Source organism: Phascolarctos cinereus, unplaced genomic scaffold, assembly GCF_003287225.1.
Source record: "Phascolarctos cinereus isolate Bilbo 61053 unplaced genomic scaffold, phaCin_HiC Scaffold_4;HRSCAF=312, whole genome shotgun sequence".
NCBI classification, from domain to species: domain Eukaryota; kingdom Metazoa; phylum Chordata; class Mammalia; order Diprotodontia; family Phascolarctidae; genus Phascolarctos; species Phascolarctos cinereus.
Genome location: NW_027555847.1, coordinates 377,068,797 through 377,087,056, shown reverse-complemented (window position 1 = coordinate 377,087,056; position 18,260 = coordinate 377,068,797). Strand labels below are relative to the sequence as shown.

Genomic DNA, 18,260 nt, shown 5'->3' with positions numbered 1-18,260 from the left:
CAAATACCCTAAGAAAGCAGCAACAGGACTAGTCCGGACATTCCTTCCAGAAGTGCCCAGCATCCAATCCTAACAAGGAGTCTGAAGTCAGGAAGCAGACTGGAAGAATGAGCAAATAAACAAACAAAAAAAGCATCATAAAAAGATATTTTGGTGACAGGGAGTCTCAAGACATAAACTCAAAGAAGAGAATGACTCCAAAACATCTACAAGCAAAACTTCAAAGAATGACACAGCTTGTCCTGTAGGTTCAAATACAAATGAAATGAAGTGAGGATCTTTCTTAAAAAGAATTAAAAATGTTTTTCTTTGAATAAATGATAGTGCTTAAGGGAAAAAATGGGGGGGAAATGAGAGCTATGGAAAAAAGAATTGGAAAAGGAATTAATAGCTTAGCACAAAAGATAAAACATTTGCCCAGGCCACAGACTCTCTGAAAATTAGTATAGATCAAACAGAAGCTACTGCCCTGTAAGACAAGAAATGGTAAAACAAAGTAAAAAAGCTGAAAAAGTAGGAGAAGATGTAGGTATCTCATAGCAAAACAACTGATCAGGAAAGTAGATTGAGAAGACAAAATTTAAGAATCACTGGACTACCTGAACACCATGACCAAAAAAAATAAATAAAAAGATCTTAGATACCATATTTCAAGTACTCTTTTTTTTTTTTTTGGTGAGGCAGTCAGGATTAAGTGACGTGCCCAGGGTCACACAGCTAGTAAGTGTCATATGTTTGGTCTGAGGCCGGATTTGAACTCAGGTCCTCCTGACTTCAGGGCTGGTACTCTATCCACTGCGTCACCTAGCTGCCCCTTCAAGAACTCTTCAAAAAGAAAACTGCCCAGATATCCTAGAACCAGAGGGCAAAACAGATTCCGTTCAGTGTAAGGATCAATCATCATTTCAGGGCACTAATTGATAAGTCGTGCTTTGTTCATTTGTTCAGTCATGTCTAACTCTTCATGATCTCCATGGACCATAGCACATGAGGCCCTTCTGTCTTCCACTGTCTTCCAAAATCTGTCCAAGCTCATGTTTGTTGCTTCCATGACACTATCTATCCATCTCATCTTCTGCTGTTCCTTTTTTTTAAAAAAAATTAATTGATTTTAGTTTTCAACATTCACTTCCATAAGCTTTTGAGTTTTAAATTTTCTCCCCTTTCCTTCCCAAGACAGCATGCAATCTGATATAGGCTCTATATATACATTCCTATTAAATATATTTTCACATTAGTTATGTTGTAAAGAAGAATTAGAACCAATAGGAGGAACCACAAGAAAGAAGAAAGAAAACAAAACAGAAGGAAAAAAAGAGCAAGTAGTAGTATGCTTCGATCTGCATTCAGACTCCATAGTTCTTTCTCTGGACGTGGATAGCATTTTACATCATAAAACTTTTGGAGATGTCTTGGATCCTTGCATTGCTGAGAAGAGCCAAGTCTATCAAAGTCAGTTATCACACAATGAGGCTGTTACTGTGTACAACATTCTCCTGGTTCTGCTCACTTCACTTTCTGCTATTCTTTTCTCCTTTTGCCTTCAGTCTTTCGTATCAGTCTTTTCTAATGAGTTCTGTCTTCTCATTATGTAGCCAAAGCATTTAAGTTTCAGCTTTAGTATTTGACCTTCCAGTGAATAGTCTACATTCATTTCTTTAAGTGTTCCCTGATTTGACCACCTTGACATGCAAGGGACTTTTCAAAAGTCTTCTTCAGCACCACAATTCAAAAGCACTGATTCAAAAGCTTTTCTTATAGTCCAACTCTCACAGCCATACATGGCTACTGGAAAAGCCATAGCTTTGACTATATGGACTTTTGTGGACAAGGTGATGTTTCTGCTTTTTAATATGCTGTCCAGATTTGCCATAGTTTTCCTTCCAAGGAGGAAGTGGCTTTTAATTTCATGGCTACAGTTACTGTCTGCAGTGATCTTTGAGCCCAAGAATAAAATCTGCCACTGCTTCCTTTTCTTCTCCCTCTATTTACCAGGAAGTGATGGGACTAGTCGCCTTGGTCTAAGTTTTTTTTAATGTTAAGATTCAAGCCAGGGGGTTACAGAGTTGGACACAACTGAAAGGTGACTAAACAACAAGCAATGAAGGCTATTTGAATAGGCTGTTCTCAAAGGAGGAAAGGCACACTATCAACAACCATATGAAAAATGTTCCAAATCACTGATAATAAGAGACATGCTAATTCAAACAATTTCAAGATTCTACCTCTTACCCATTAGATTGGCAAAAATGACACAGAAGTAAAATGACAATTGTTGGAGAGAGAAAAGGACAGAAATATTAATGTATTGATAGTGAACCTATGAATTGATCCAGCTAATCAGGAAACCAAGTTAGAACTATGCTCAAAAGTCTCTAAACTGCACATACCTTTTGACCCAGCAACACTACTCTAAAGCTTATACTCTCAAAAAGATCAAAGAAAGAGGGAAAAGACTCATATGTATAAAAATATTTATAGTATTTTTGCTTCTACCTTATGACTCTCATCCCTGTTCTTTAACCCTCTACTGCTCAGTTCTGTTGTCAGCTATCACCCCTATGATGGCTGAACTCCCTCCTCCCCTCCCCTCCCTATCTCTATCCCTTAGTTCAATTGAACATTGTCCTCTATGGTCTCTTGTCTCCTTATCCTTTCATCAATTATGCCTTCTCAAAAACCTCAGCCTTGGATTACTCCTCCACTATTCTTCCCTCATATTCAACAGAGATGGAGAAAGTCAAGAAATCATACTAACTGGATCCACTGTGGGAACTGCAGAAATCGAGCAAACCACACTGACTCCATCCTGTGACTCAGTTATGGATCTAGCTCAGTTCCCTTTCTATTCAATTATGGGTCTTCTAGTCCAATTTCTGTCTTGTGAGAAAACTTTATTCAATTATGGGAACTGTGAGATAACTTTATTGTATTGTTTGAACGTAGCCTTGTGTAGTTGGGAAGCTGGATCACCTCTACCTGCTGCTTAGAGACCTTAACTAAGGATCGAGGTTATGCTGACCAGAAACCAGATCAGATCTGAAGAGTGATGCAGGTTTTCTCACAATTATACATCTCAAACAACCCATATGTCTTACCTGAAAACTGGTCCCATATTAGTCAATTAGTTATGTTCACTTGTTACTTTGATTGAATATAGACACTTGGAGGAGAGTGGGGCACTTCTTTTTCTGATTTTAGGGAATTGCACCTGTTCTCTCTCCTCATTTTAACTTGGAAAGCCCCTAATCTTTCCTCCAATTAGAAATCAGATTACCTCATCTTCTACCCTTCTATCTAATATCTTTTTAATTGTTTTCTTTTAATGCATAAAAATCTGTCTCCCCCTGTATTCAGGGTCCATTGCCAAACTGAAAAGGCCTGGTCCTGATTTGTTATACAATTGGCATGCATTGCTTAAGAAATTGATATGCTCAGAAGCCTGAACCTTTGCTTCTTCAGTCATTTCAGATTTTACCTGTCACACCTCTACAAATTTATGTTACATAGTGTCAGCAGAAACCTCCCTCACTGCAATAAGGCAACCTTTCACACTTCCCTAATCGGTTTGCTATCCTACTCACCACAACAGTTATTCCAAACATTTTCATTCCCACTTAAGCCCTCCTTGGCCATCTCTTTCTTCACCCAATCATCTGAGGACTTTGCCTCATAATTCACCTAAAAAATTGAAGCCATTCCCCTAGAGTTCCTTCTTTTCTTCTCCTCCTTATATCACTCTGGTGTCTACCCCTACGATCTCCTCCCTCATCCCTGTCTCGCACAAAGTCTCCTTGCCAAGGCCAATCCCTTGACATGTACCCTTGATCCCCATCTTCTCCAGCAGATTGTTCCCTCCATCATTCACACTGTCTTATGTCTCAGTGTCTACTGGCTGCTTCTCCAGTGCCTACAAACATTCTGATGTCTCCTCCAACTATACCTAGAAAACCCTCCCTTGATCTGACCGTTATCACTATCTTCTGATATTTCTCTAAACATCTTGAGAAAGCCATCTACACTAGGTACTTCTCCTTACCATTCTCTCAACTCTCTTCTGTTTCCTAGTCTATAGTCTGGCTTCCAACCCCATGAAACTGCTTTCTCCAAAGTTATCAATAATCCTGTAATTGCCAAACCTTTTGGGCTTTTCTCAGTCTTCATTCTTGATCTCTCTGTGACCTGTAACACTGATGATCACCTTCTTCTCCTGGATGCTTGCTCCTTTCTAGGTTTTTGTAACATTCTTTTCACCTGGTCTTCCTCCTACCTGTCTAACTGATCCACTTCAGGTTCCCATTAACTATGGATGTCTTCCAAGGCTCTGTCCTGGGCTTTCTTCTCTTTTCCCTCTCTCCTATCTCACTTGGTGATCTCATTAGTTCCTGTAAGTTCAATTATCAACTGTGCATTTGATTCATGTGTCTATTTATCCACCCCTAACTTCTCTCCTGATCATCATTCTTGCATTTCCAATCACCTCTTGAGAGACATCTCAAACTCTACCTGTCCAAAAAAGAACTTACTTTCATTCTCAAAATCTCCTCTTTTCTAAACTCTCCTATTGCTATTGAGGGCATCACCATTCTCCCAGTCATAAAAAGGCCTGCAACCTCAGAATCATCTTCAAATCCTCTTACACTCACTACACAATCCATTCTAATGCCAAGTTTTGTAGTTTCTATCTTCATAACAAATATTTCATATTTTTGAAAGGGTTAAAGAAAGTAGATTTCCAGGAGGGTGCTGAGTAATTTTTTTAAAAAGGGGGCAGTAGGCCAAATAAGTTTGGGAATCTCTGGTTTAGAACGAAGTGCTAGGTATGGACGATGTAGAAAGTTTAGATAAAACAACCTCTATAAATATACAGTTATAATGTACAATGAGGACTTGAGAGAGATGTAAAACATAGCACCATGTGAGGTAGGAAGGGAAAGCTTGTTAAGGGATTAGTAAGAAGACTTCCTGAAGGAGGTTGCATGAGAGTTTGGCTTTACAAGATGGGCAAGAGATTGGGAAGACTGCGGGAAAAACATGAGATGAGATGGGCAGGTCGGGTAATGCCAGGATGGAGAGGGCTAATGGACACCTACACATTGCGCCAACCTCAACAGAGAGCCAATCTCAGGGGGAATGGAGGAATGAACTTCCACATCTTTCGTCTCTACTTAAGAGAAGTGAGACGTATGCAACAGGTCCCTGGGATTTAAGGAGGGAGGGACACAAACACCTCAACAATCAGAGAGAGAGAAAAAAAAGAAACCGCCCAAAGGCTAAGAGGGAAGCTTTCTTGCCCAGTCCTGCCAATCATTCTGGCCACTGCCCTTTCCATGCCACGATTGGCCAGCGGCTGGACAAACTGAAATATGATTGGCTATCCATCAACAAACTCTAACCTCCGATAGGCCTTTATATACAGTGATTGAAAGGAACCCTGGCCCAACGCTGGCTGATGATTGGTCATTTTTCCTAGGCTCTGCCCTATCCCGAAGGAGGCGGGGTACATAATCACTAGGTTTCACGAGCCGCAACTATAGTACCTACTGAGGTGGTCGGGCGAGGGTCTGTCTCCTTTTCTCTTTTCTCCTGCCCATAATACAGCGCTTAATGGAGCTTTCCTACCAGACTCTCAAAGTCACACACCAGGCGCGAGAAGCGGTGAGTAATGGCTGACAGAAAGAAGCGGCCGACTCTGAGCACTCTGCGCTTCCTTTCGTACACTCCAGAGAGGAGGCAGGTTGGGAGAGTCACCCGTTGCTATAGTGACAGCCGGACATGAGCCATTGTAGCGCAAGCGCAGAAAAGGCCCCTAAGGTTGGCTGAGCTATATGCACAGGCGTAGAGAGGATTTCATGATTGGGATTCCAGATAGGGAGGGCGTCCTCTGCCAGGGAGGGAGGAGGATGCGGGGTGATGCGCACGATGAAGGGGACCCTGGGGGTTCTGCGCCTGGGGTGCTCCTGGAGGGTTCTCTGGAAGAAGGCTATGACTGTTGCCCAGGTGGAGGAAACTTGCACCTGCTAGTCCTGTTACTTTTTACATCCTCTGATAATCTGACTTCAACTTAACCCTCCCAACTTTATCTACCCCTTGGTCCCCTTTAGCCCCATCTCTGCACAGTCCCCCTAATAAGTAAGACACAGTCATCCTGGCCTTCGTGCATTTGTTTTTGCTTTTCAGTCCACCTGGCAAACCACCCCTAGCCTAGCCCACCCCACTCCACACGTTCAACTTATCCAAGACCTCCCTCGTCAAGATCCCCGGCTCAAGCTTCCCTTTCCCTGTATAGGCATTTCAGCTCTTCATGAGAGGGAAGAGAGCTTGGTGTTTGTTAATGGTTTGAGTGTGGGACCTGGAGTCAGGAAGACCTAGGTTCTAATTCCACCTCAGTAGCTGTGTGACCTTGGGAAGGTCACTAAATCTCTGAGCTTCCAAGTTTTCTGTATAATGGGGGGTAATCATACCTATAGTATCAGTTTAACAGTGTTAACTTGAGACCCAGATGAGATAACGTTATGTGAAGCACTATCCAAAATGTCTGTTCTCTGAACTCCTATAGCATTTATAGTATAATACTTTTAATGCTATGTATTGTACTCTTGATTGTTTCATTGATGTACTTTGTTTTCTCAATCAAGTGGTGCCTTATTTTTCCCTTGCATTCCTCCATGATGCCCCACCCCCACACACAGAGTATATATTAGGTCTATAATAGACGCTCAAGAAATGCCTAGAAATCTTAGAACCATAAAAACTTAGGACTAGGAGGGCTTTTAAAAATCTTTTAGTCTTTTAGACTAAACTAAGAGAACTCCAGTTTACAGATCAGGAAACTCATATGTAAAATAAGGTGGAAGAGGAGTGAAGTAAATGATCTTTAAAAACCCTTCCAATTTTAACTCATCAGTAGAATGTAGTGAAATAACTTGTTTTGAGTTTTTGCCTTTCCTTTCTGGTCTTCTACAATATAGGCTTTAAGCTGTGCATATTGTGAACCCTCAATAGCCTTTACCTTGTGTTTTCAAAATTCTTTCTTTTATAGCCTATTGTCTTACTGGCTACCTCAGGGAACCCTAGGGTACCAGCAACTATGAAGAACCCAATGGGCCTTGCATAGGAGGCGATTGCTACAGCTGAACCTTGATTGAACCTTGAATAAAGCTAGGAAATCTAAAAGGTCTATTTGAGAAGGGATTAAACTCCAGACAGTGGAGATAACCTGTGCAAAGACATGGAGATAAGAGATAGAATCTCATGTAGGGGGAACAGCTGGTAGACCCGTTGGTTTGAAATGTAGAGTGTGTGAAGGAAAGTAATATGCAGTGAGCCAGGAGAGGAGGGGTGGAGCCAGATAGTGGAGGACAGTAAACACTCCACAGAGGAATTTGCATTTTATTCCAAAGGGAAGAGAAAGAAAGAGAGGAACAACAACAAGTGGGCCACACTTTTTGGGCAGTAAAATGCTGAGGTCAGAGCTATTTTTTAAAAAATTTATTTATTTTTAGTTTTCAGCATTCACTTCCATAAACTTTTTAGTTTTAAATTTTCTCCCCACCAAGACAGCATGAAATCTGATATAGGCTCTACATATACATTCCTATTAAACATACTTTCACATTAGTCATGTTGTAAAGAAGAATTAGAACCAATAGGAGGAACCACAAGAAAGAGGAAACAAAACAAAACAGAAAAGAAAAAAAAAGCAAGTAGTATGCTGCAATCACCATTCCAACTCCATAGTTGTTTCTCTGGATATAGATACCATTTTCCATCATGAGACTTTTGGAGATATCTTAGATCCTTGTATTGCTGAGAAGAGCTAACTCTGTCAACGTTAGTCATCACACAAAGTGACTGTTACTGTGTATAACATTCTCCTGGTTTTGTTCACTTCATTTAACATCAGTCCATACAAGTCTTTCTAGGTTTTTCTGAAGTCCGCCTGCTCATCATTTCATATAGCACAATAGTATTCCATTACATTCATGTACCACAACTTGTTCAGCCATTCCTCAATTGATGGGCATCCCCTCAATTTCCAATTCTTTGCCACCCCAGAAAGGGCTGCTATAAATATTTTTGTACATGTGGGTCCTTTCCCCATTTGTATGATCTCTTTGGGAATACAGTCTTAGAAGTGCTATTGCTGGGTCAGTGGGTATGCACATTTTAATAGCCCTTTGGGGCTATAATTGCTCTCCAAATTGCTCTCCAAAACGGTTGGATCATTTCACAACTCCACCAACAATGCATTAGTGTTCCAATTTACCCACATCTTCTCCCAACATTTATTGTTGTCCTGTTTTGTCATGTTGGCCAATCTGATAGGTGTGGTGTGGTACCTCAGAGTTGTTTTGATTTGCATTTCTCTAATCAATAGTGATTTAGAGCATTTTTCCATATGACTATAGATGCCTTTAATTTCTTCATTTGAAAACTGCCTGTTCATATCCTTTGACCATTTATCAATTGGGGAATGACTTGTATTCTTATAAATTTGACTCGGTTCCCTATGTGTTTTAGAAACGAGGCCCTTATCAGAGACATTGGTTGTAAAAGTTCTTTTCCAGTTTTCTGCTTCCCTTCTAATCTTGGTTGCATTGGCTTTGTTTATGCAAAAACTTTTTCAGTTTAATGTAATGAAAATTATCCATTTTGCATTTCATAATATTCTCTATTTCTTATTTGGTCATAAATTCTTCCCTTCTCCATAGATCTGAAAGATAAATTATTCCTTGCTCCTCTAGTTTGCTTATAAGTATCAATCTTCATATCTAAATCCTGTACCCATTTTGATTTTATCTTGGTATAGGGTGTGAGATGTTAGTCTATGCCCAGTTTCTGCTATACATTTTTCCAGTTTTTCCAGTAGTTTTTGTTAAATAGTCATTTCTTATCCCAGAAGTTGGAGTCTTTGGGTTTATCAAACAGTAGATTATTATAGTCATTGACTACTGTGTCTTGCATACCTAACCTATTCCACTGATCCACCACTCTATTTCTTAGCCAGTACCAAGTAGTTTTGATGATTGCTGCTTTATAATACAATACAAATCTGGTATAGCTAGGCCACCTTCTCTTGCATTTCTTTTCAGGAAGCTGAAAGGCTCCTCTGGCTGTAGGGGAAGGGGAACTTGGATCTTTTTGATGTCAGCCTACCACTTAACCAACAATGTACCACCTGATTGCCTGTGACTTATCTAAGGTCACATGGGACTTACGATTAGAATCTAGTGGGGTTTTTTTTTTTGCTTTTTTTTGGTGAGGCAATCAGGGTTAGGTGACTTGCCCAGGGTCACACAGCTAGTAAGTGTCATGTGTCTAAGACTGGACTTGAACTCAGGTCCTTCTGACTCCAAGGCCAGAGCTCTATCCACTGTGCCATCTAGCTACCCCAAGAATCTAGGTTTTCTAAATCCCAATCCAGTATTGTTTTATGCTAGATCTCCCTTTGTCTCCAAAAAGTTTAGTTTATGAACTGTATTTTGAGTATATACTGTGGGGAAGACTGGGTAGAGATAAAAGACCAAAACCAAAAACCATAAAGATTTACAAAGTTTTTGGAATCTGTTCTCAAGCCAGCCCATACTTTTCAGCACTTTGACAATTTAAGTATATGGTTTGGGGAAGTTTGAAATGAATTATTTATTAATTTCCTAAAAAGTAGCTTTTATTTATTTTTTACTGATTTTTAAATTATTTAAATAGACATACCTTTTTCTTAGAAGGCTATATTTTAAAAATCCATATACAAATGTAATGTCTGTATGAGACAGTAGGGTAGCTTTGTCCTTTGCCCCAACTACTTTGTGTTTACTTTGAAATTTGTTCTGTATTTACACACACACACACACACACACACACACACACACCCCCCTCCTGTCTAGAATGTAAGCTTCTTGAGATCGCTTTCATTTTTTGTCTTCATATCCCCAGCATCTTGCGTAGTGCCTGGCACATGGTTGATGCTTAATAAATGATTATCAATGAGAGCTAGAGACTTTAGTATTCACATCCTGATTATCCATGACATCACTGGCACCTTTTTTTTAATCTTCTTATTTGAATATGTGGATAATAATATTGATGTGGATAATATTCCAGATGTAGTGATTTTTAGATGCTTTAAACATGTTTTGTTAATGCCAAATACTATTAACTTCTTTAGCAGAGCCACATTTATGGTCATTGATAAAGACTTGCGTATTGATAATTCATATTTTTTTTAAATGTACAGATACCTGAGAAGACAGCTAGGTAATACAGTAGATAGAGGACTGGGCCTGGAGTCAGGAGGACCTGAGTTCAGATCTGGTCTCAGACACTTACTGTGTGACCCTGGGCAAGTCACTTAACCCTGTTTGCCTCAGTTTCCTCATCTGTCCAATGAGCAGGCAAAGGAAATGGCCAGCCACTGCAGTTTCTTTGCTGAGAAAACCCCAAATGAGGCCATGAAGAGTTGGACATGACTGAAACAACTCAGTAACAGATACATGAAGTAAAAAGAATCAAAGCTTCATCACCATAAGAACCAAAACTCATTTGTTCTGTTTAGTTTTACATTGTACTAATGTTTCAGGCCCCAAGTTACTAAAATTCCTTTTTTTTTCCTTTTTTGGTGAGAAAATCAGGGTTAGGTGACTTGCCCAGGGCCACACAGCTAGTAAGTGTCGAGTGTCTGAGGCCGGATTTGAACTCTTGTCCTCCTGATTCCAAGGCTGGAGGCTCTATGGACCTAGCTGCCCCCTAAAATCTCATTTTTAATGAGGCAATTATCTTTTGGTATTTATGAGACAATACCTTCTGGTTAAGAGATTGTATAACAAGTTTGGCCTTCAACATATTCCCCTCTTAGAGGTTGTTCTAAAAGCCCAGCTCTCCACTGTTGCTGTGTTTTGGGGGGTTTTTTAAGTGTTACACTTGCAGATTGTCTAAGTGGTGGCAGAAAATGTCCTGGATTTGTTGGTAGCCTCTGGCCCATTCTGACCACTTACGCAGCAAGGCCTTGGTACTGGTTTAGTTTATAAATTCTCTCTATTTTACTAACTGAGGTTATGATTGAGACAAAGACTGAAATCATGTTCTTACAGGGAGTTCAGATTCATGGCTGGAACTGTGGCTTTGCCGATTGCATTCCGGCAGAGAACCTGCTAGAATTTCTGATGCTAATCATTTTGACCTTGAATAACTTAAGGCTTGTCCAACCAGTCCCAGGACATAATACCGATTTACAAATTGCTTTGTTTAAAGTTAAGTGGGAGTAGAAGAACTAAATCAGAAGATAACTGGAAGGAAAGCTTGCAGTTATGTTGGCTTAGACGTAGCTTTTTGTTGTTGTTGTTCATACTTTCAGTCATGTCATATTTTTCCCACCCAGGGGTGGGTTTCTGACTAATACATAAGAAATCACTGGTAGATCTCCAAGGCTCCCCTGGTGGTTCTCTAAATGTGCTGCCACCACACATACTGTTAAGCCTCATTTCTTGGGCCTGGGATGGGATTTTCTTCCCGGAGGATGATGTATTTAGTCATGGTCCTGGGCTCGCAGCCTTGCTCAGATCCTCTCTTTTTGGGAATAACTAGACACTTTCAATCAGGAGTTTAATTATCATTAAAACTCCCTTATTCAAAATCAGTTTCTGGAACATAGTAGGGTCTTGTTGATTGATTACCTTCCTCACTATTCTCAAAGTTTAGGTGAAATTAAAAACGGTTTTCCCCTCACTACTAATTTAGACATTCTTCAAAGATCCATTATTTCACTGCTTGGGTACTACCTTGATTGACGTGGGTCACAATTTCTCCACACTACAGCAACTGATATAAATGGTCTTTAATAGTTCCTGGTATGTATGTATGCAGCAAGCATGTAGGTATATGTATGTATGTATGTGTGTATATATCCATACATATATCCACAGATATATGTATGGATATAGGTACCTGGTTGTCTAGTACTCTGGATCAATCAACCTCTCTTGATTTGGATAAACTGGTTCTAGGCTGACAGGCATATTTGGTAGACCTTGCACTCTGCTGACACAGTCTTCAAGAAGCCTAGAGTCACTTAATCTCCTTTGGACTCAGTTTCCTCATCTCTAAAAGGATTAGATGTCCTCTTGGGTGTCTTCCGGCTCTTGATCTGTGATTCTTTAACATAGGACATCTGAGGAGGTTATTATTTTTTAGTGTCCAAACCCCACTTGGGATTTTCTTGGCAAAAATACCAGAGTGGTTTGCCATTTTCTTCTTCAGCTTTTTACAGATGAGGAACCGAGGCATATAGGGTTAGGTGACTTGTCCAGGGTAACATAGTAAGCATCTGAGGCCAGCTTTGAACTCATGATGATGAGTCTTCCTGATTCCAAACCCAGTGCACTATCCACTGTACCACCTAGCTGCCCCTTCTGAGGAGGATGTAGGAAAAGGAGAGAGAGACAGAGAGAAACAGAGAGAGAGAGAGAGAGAGAGAGAGAGAGAGAGAGAGAGAGAGAGAGAGAGAGAGAGAGAGAGAGAGAGAGAGAAAGAGAGAGAGAATTTAAAGCAAGTCAAAAATTGGATGGATTTTATCCTTTCACTAGATTAGAATAATAAGCCAGGGAATTGACAAACCAAGATGTATTAGAGCACTGGATTTCTTGCTCCAGAAAATTCTGAAGGCCATCTTGTTTCCCATTCCTTGAACCTGCACTCCAGAAGTGTTGCAGCTGATGGCCTCTGTATGAAAACACATACGTGAAAACTTTAGGTGAGATAATCTGATGCCAATTCTTTTGGACTTTATAGATTGAATTTTATATCCAGAAACAAAAGGATATTTAGTGCACCTGGGATGAAAATAGGATGCAAATCCTAAGCCCAAGAGGTAAGGTATATGAGTGGTGGTGACAGTCCATTTAGAGAGTCACCAGGGAAAACTTTGAGTTCTACCATTAGTTTCTCAGATACTAGTCAGAAACCTCAGTTACATGTCATAATCACTAATCTGTAAAGTCTTTGAGGGCCAATGAAGCAAAGGAATTATAAACATTTTAAAAATTATGAATTCTATGTTCTTAGATACATTTTAGGTTCTACTAAGTATTTACTTATTAATACCCCAAATACTGTCGTGGTTTGATGTTAATTCTTCCTCCTTCCTCCTTCCCCCTCCTCACAGTTATCAAGGGTCAGGGAAAGAGAAAAACACAATCAACCCTCAACTTTTGTGGGGGTAACATTAGGTCTCTAGAAAACAGCATGAAAGTGAAAAACATGAATGTTGATAGATTGAACCTATGGAAAATAGGGAGTTAAGTTCCTGCAAACACCAAAAACTGTTATCTTTTGCTAGAGATTGCTGAAAATACTTTTATGCATACAGTTTATAACAAAACATTAATTCTGATAATAAGCACTTTTCCTAACACAGTAACCATGAAATATATGATAATGTAGTACACAAAATAAAATTGTTAACATGCAAAACATTTTTTCTCACTAGTAATTCCCTAGAATTCTGTGACCTTTTGTGCTAACATTTCCATTTTTAAAAATTGATTTCAGGCGATATTAACTTTTTATAACACATGAAATTTAAAGTACCATGAATACTGAACCAGCAAATAAAATTCTTAAAATGAAAACATGTTTTAACTTGAATCTTACCTTCCACTCTGTCAAATAGTGGTATGAGGAGGTTATATTGCTCTAAACTCCTCTACCCTGGCCATTCTCTGAAAACCAGGGATTTTAGTCACTGCTTTTGAGACTGGCAAGGTCTCAACATCACCCCTAACACTGCCCTTCATGGATATTGGATGGCATTGGAGATCTCGAAGGATTTACCAGCTTGAAATAATCTGTCAGTGGTGTCTGCTTCATGCACCATATGAGATTCTTAAGGGTCTTGAAGGAGAGCAGAGGTGAATTGACATTTAACCTTGAGGCTGCAATTGACGATGTCTCTAGCCATCTGGCCAGTGAGGCCAAGGCACCCTTCAAGCTTGGAAACAGAGTGGCACAATCTTGGGAGCTTGTTCGTCGTCATTGTCTTTGTTGTCTTGAAGACGTTCCTAAACCATCACGTCTTAACTCCTCATTCGTCAGCTCCTGGGGTTGCTCTTGTAAGATGTCAGAGACATCGTCCTCTCCCATATCTTTGAACCCTTTGCCTCCAATAATGTGTGCTGGACACATGATTACTTCAGCATTCTGTCTCATTGCATCATCAACATCTTTAAAGCCTTCAAAATCCTAGATATCAGCGGGTCAGACTTTTTTTTTCCCAGCAGTTGTTCAGGGGAGCCTGTGAAACATTTCCCCAGGCCACATTGATGGAGTCAATGACTTGAAGCACAGTGACAGATTTCCAGAAATCCATCATGGTGGTTTCTGGGTTCACTTCCAAGTTGTCTGTGACAGGCATAACAGTAGATTTCTCTGCTACGTTGGGCTGTTATGATTCCCTGATCCAAAGATCAAGATGTAGTATTGGTTGGCATAAAAGTAACTTCTGTGTTTTCATGGGAATTTTCCAGCTGCTCACAAATACAAACGGGTCCATTATTGAGTATTAAAAGAAACTTGAATGCGGGGTTTTTTATCTGCAGATATTATTCAACCTCCGAATTAAGCAATTGTTGAACCAGTCCCAGAAGATGTCTGCGGTTATTCATACTTTTCTATTTCAGTGCCAATGCACTGGCATTCTGGCCTTGTTTTTTTCGTTTCAGAACCCTGGGATTTTGGGCTCAGTGGATCATCAGAGTCTTGTACTTGAAGTCGTTGCTGGCATGGACACACAAGAATAGGATTGAATGATCCTTAAAAAGCCTTGGACCCAGGGACTTTGGTGATGGCTTTTGTTATGTATGTGCACTTTTCTACCTGTTTCATAAATGGACCATTTTCATTTGCATTAAGCACTTGTTCTTAATCAGTGTGTTCACCATGTTCTGAAACTCAGCAGTGACTACAGCATCATCAGAATCAGCTTCCCCAGAAAGTTTCACATTTTTAAAAACCATACCATCACTTAAAATGATAAACCCACCCCTTGGCTAGCTACAAAATGTTTCACATTTTCTTGGCCCTTCGTTTGTTATTGTTCGTTTGTTCAGTTGTGTCTAACTGTTTGTGATCCTATGGACCATAGCACTCCAGACCCTTCTCTCCTCCACTTTCTCTCGTAGTCTATCTAAGTTCATGTTTGTTAATTCTATAATACTATCTGTCCATCTTATCCCCTGCCTCCCCCTTCTCCTTTTGCCTTCAATATTTCCCAACATCAGGGTCTTTTCCAATGAGTCCCATCTTCTCATTATGTAGCCAAAATATTTAAGCTTCAGCTTCAATATTTGACCTTCCAATGAATAGCCTGAATTAATATTTTTGAAGTATTGACTTTTTATTTCCTTGTTCTCCAAGGGACTCTCGGAAGTCTTCTCCAGCACCACAATTCAAAAGCATTAATTCTGGATTGAGTGGTGCTCAGCTTTTCTTATAGTCCAACTCTTACAGCTGTACATTGCTACTAGAAAAGCCATAGCTTTGACTATATGGACCTTTGTGGACAAAGTGATATCTCTGCTTTTTAGTATGCTGTCCAGATTTGCCACAGCTTTCCTTCCAAGGAGGCAGTATCTTTTAATTTTATGGCTACAGTTACTGTCTGCAGTGATCTTTGAGCCCAAGAATATAAAATCTGACACTGCTTCCGTTTCTTTTCTCTTTATATGCCAATATAGAAGTGATGGGACCAGTTGCCAATTTTAGTTCTTTTGATGTTAAGCTTCAAGCTATCTTTTAGACTATTCTCTTTCATCCTCATCAAGAGGTTTCTTAATTCTTCTTCACTTTCTGCCGTTAGAGTGGTATCATCCACATATCTGAGATTGTTGCATTCTGGCTTTTGATTCATTAGCCTGGCATTTTGTATGATGCACTCTGCATATAAATTAAATAAATAAGGTGACATTATATATAGCCTTATTGTACTTCTTTTCCAATCTTAAACTAGTTGCTCCATGTTCCGTTCTAACTGTTGCTTCTTAACCTGCATATAGGTTCCTCAGGAGACAAATAAGATAGTTCTGGTCCTCCCGTCTTTTTCGGACTTGCTACACGCTTTGTTGTGATCCACACAGTCAAAGGTTTTGGTGTAGTCAGTGAAGCAGAAGTAGATTTTTTCTGGAACTCTCTTGCATATTCCATAATTCAGTAAATGTTGGCAATTTGGTCTCTAGTTCCACTGCTTCTTCAGAAACTAACCTGCTCTCCTGGAAAATCTTGATTTACGTATTGCTAAAAGCTAGCTTGAAAAAATCTTAAGCATAACCTTGCTGGCATGTGAAATGAGTGTAATTGTTAGGTGATTTGAACATTCTTTGGCATTGCCCTTCATTAGGTTTGGGACATAAACTCATCTTTTCCAATCCAGTGGCCACTGCTGAATTTTCCAAATTTTCTGATATATGTAGTGCAACACTATAATAGCATCATCTTTTAGGATTTTAAATAGCTCAGCTGGAATTCTGTTATGTCCACTAGCCTTATTGTTAGCAATGCTTCCTCAGGCCCATTTGACTAAATTCTCTGGGATGTCTGACTCTAGATCAGTGATTATGGTTATTGGTGATGTTAAGATCTTCCTTGTCTAGTTTTTCTGTGTGTGCTTGCCACCTCTTCTTAATCTCTTATGTTTTGGTTAAGTCCCTATCATTTTTGTCTTTTATCATGCCCATTTTTAGATGAAACATTCCCTTGATATTTCTAATTTTCTTGAAGAGATCTCGTCTTTCTCATTCTATTAATTTCTTCTATTTCTTTGCTTTGCTCATTTAAGAAAACCACCTCTCTTTCCTATTCTCTGAAATTCAGCATTCAATTGGGTATAGGTTTCCTTTTTTCCTTTTCTTTTTAATTTACTTCTTTCCTCAGCTTTTTGTAACCATCTTGTTTTCTTGTTTTTCTTTTTCTTTGGAATGTTTTGTGTTGCTATCTCCTGTATTACATTGCAAACTTCTGTCCATAGTTCTTCAGGCGCTCTATCTACCAGATCTAATCTCTTAAATCTCTTCATCATTTCCACTTCATATTCATAAAGGATGTTATTTAGGTCATACCTATTTGGTCTGATGATTTTTCCTACTTTCTTTAATTTAAATCTGACTTTTGCAATAAGAAGCTCATGATCTGAGCCACAGTCAGCTCCAGGTCTTGTTTTAACTGATTGTATAGAGCTTTTCCATCTTTCACTGCAAAGTATATAATTAATCTGATTTCTATATTGACCATCTGGTGATGTCCAAGTATAGAGTCACCTTTTGAGTTGTTAAAAAATAATCGTTTGCCACGAACAGCAAGCGAGTCATCTTGACATAACTATTTCTGACCTGCTTCATATTATTTTCCGAGGCCAAACTTGTCTCTTATTTCAATTATCTTTTGATTTCCTACTTTAGCAAACTTTAGCATTCCAATCCCTTATGATGAATGTGACATCCTTTTGGGAGGTGTTATTTCTAGAAGATGGTGTTGGTCTTCACAGAACTGATCAACTTTGGTCTCTTTGGCATCAGTGGTTGGGCATAGAGTTGTATTACTGTAATGTTGAACAGTTTGCCTTGGATTCAAAGAGATATCATTCTGTCATTTTTTTTTTTTAGGCAATTGCGGTTGAGTGACTTGCCCAGAGTCACACAGCTAGTAAGTGTCAAGTGTTTGATCTGAGGCCGGATTTGAACTCAGGTCCTCCTGACTTCAGGGCCGGCACTCTATCCACTGCGCCACCTAGCTGCCCCTCATTCTGTCATTTTTGAAATTATACTCTAGTACTGCTTTTCTCACCCTTTTATTGACTATGAGGGTTGCTCCATTTCTTCTAAGGGATTGTTGCCCACAGTATTATATGTAGTGATTACTTGAATTAAATTTACCCATTCCCACCCAAAATGTTGATGTTTAATTTTTCCATCTACTTTTCTGACCACATTCAGTTTACCTTGGTTCATAAATCTTACGTCCCAGGTTCCTATACAATACTGATCTTTACAGCAGTGGACTTTACTTTTGTTACTGGGAAGATCCACAGCTGATCTTCCTTTCAGCTTTGTTTGAGCTGCTTCATTAGTACTGGAGCTACTTGTATTTGTCCTCCACTCTTCCCCAGTAGCATGTTGGGCACATTCTCACCTGAGGGGCTCATCTTCCAATGTCATCTCTTTTAATATTATCCATGGGGTTTTCTTGGTAACGATAGTGGAGTGGTTTGCCATTTC

The 18,260-nt window shown here is 39.5% G+C and overlaps 1 protein-coding gene across 3 annotated transcripts in view; it reads left to right on the top strand.

Moving 5' to 3' along the window:
• Nucleotides 1-5,518: 5,518 nt before the first annotated feature.
• Nucleotides 5,519-18,260, top strand: part of KATNAL2 (katanin catalytic subunit A1 like 2) — a 105,459-nt gene continuing 92,717 nt past the window's right edge. For 2 of the 3 annotated variants that reach the window (XM_020985773.2, XM_020985776.2), the window contains exon 1: nucleotides 5,519-5,658. In XM_020985773.2, the coding sequence (XP_020841432.1) occupies nucleotides 5,608-5,658 (51 nt within the window). In that variant the 5' untranslated portion in view covers nucleotides 5,519-5,607. Of the gene's footprint in view, nucleotides 5,659-14,714; nucleotides 14,851-18,260 lie in introns of all 3 variants that reach the window. The other variant, XM_020985779.2, reaches the window with a different exon arrangement.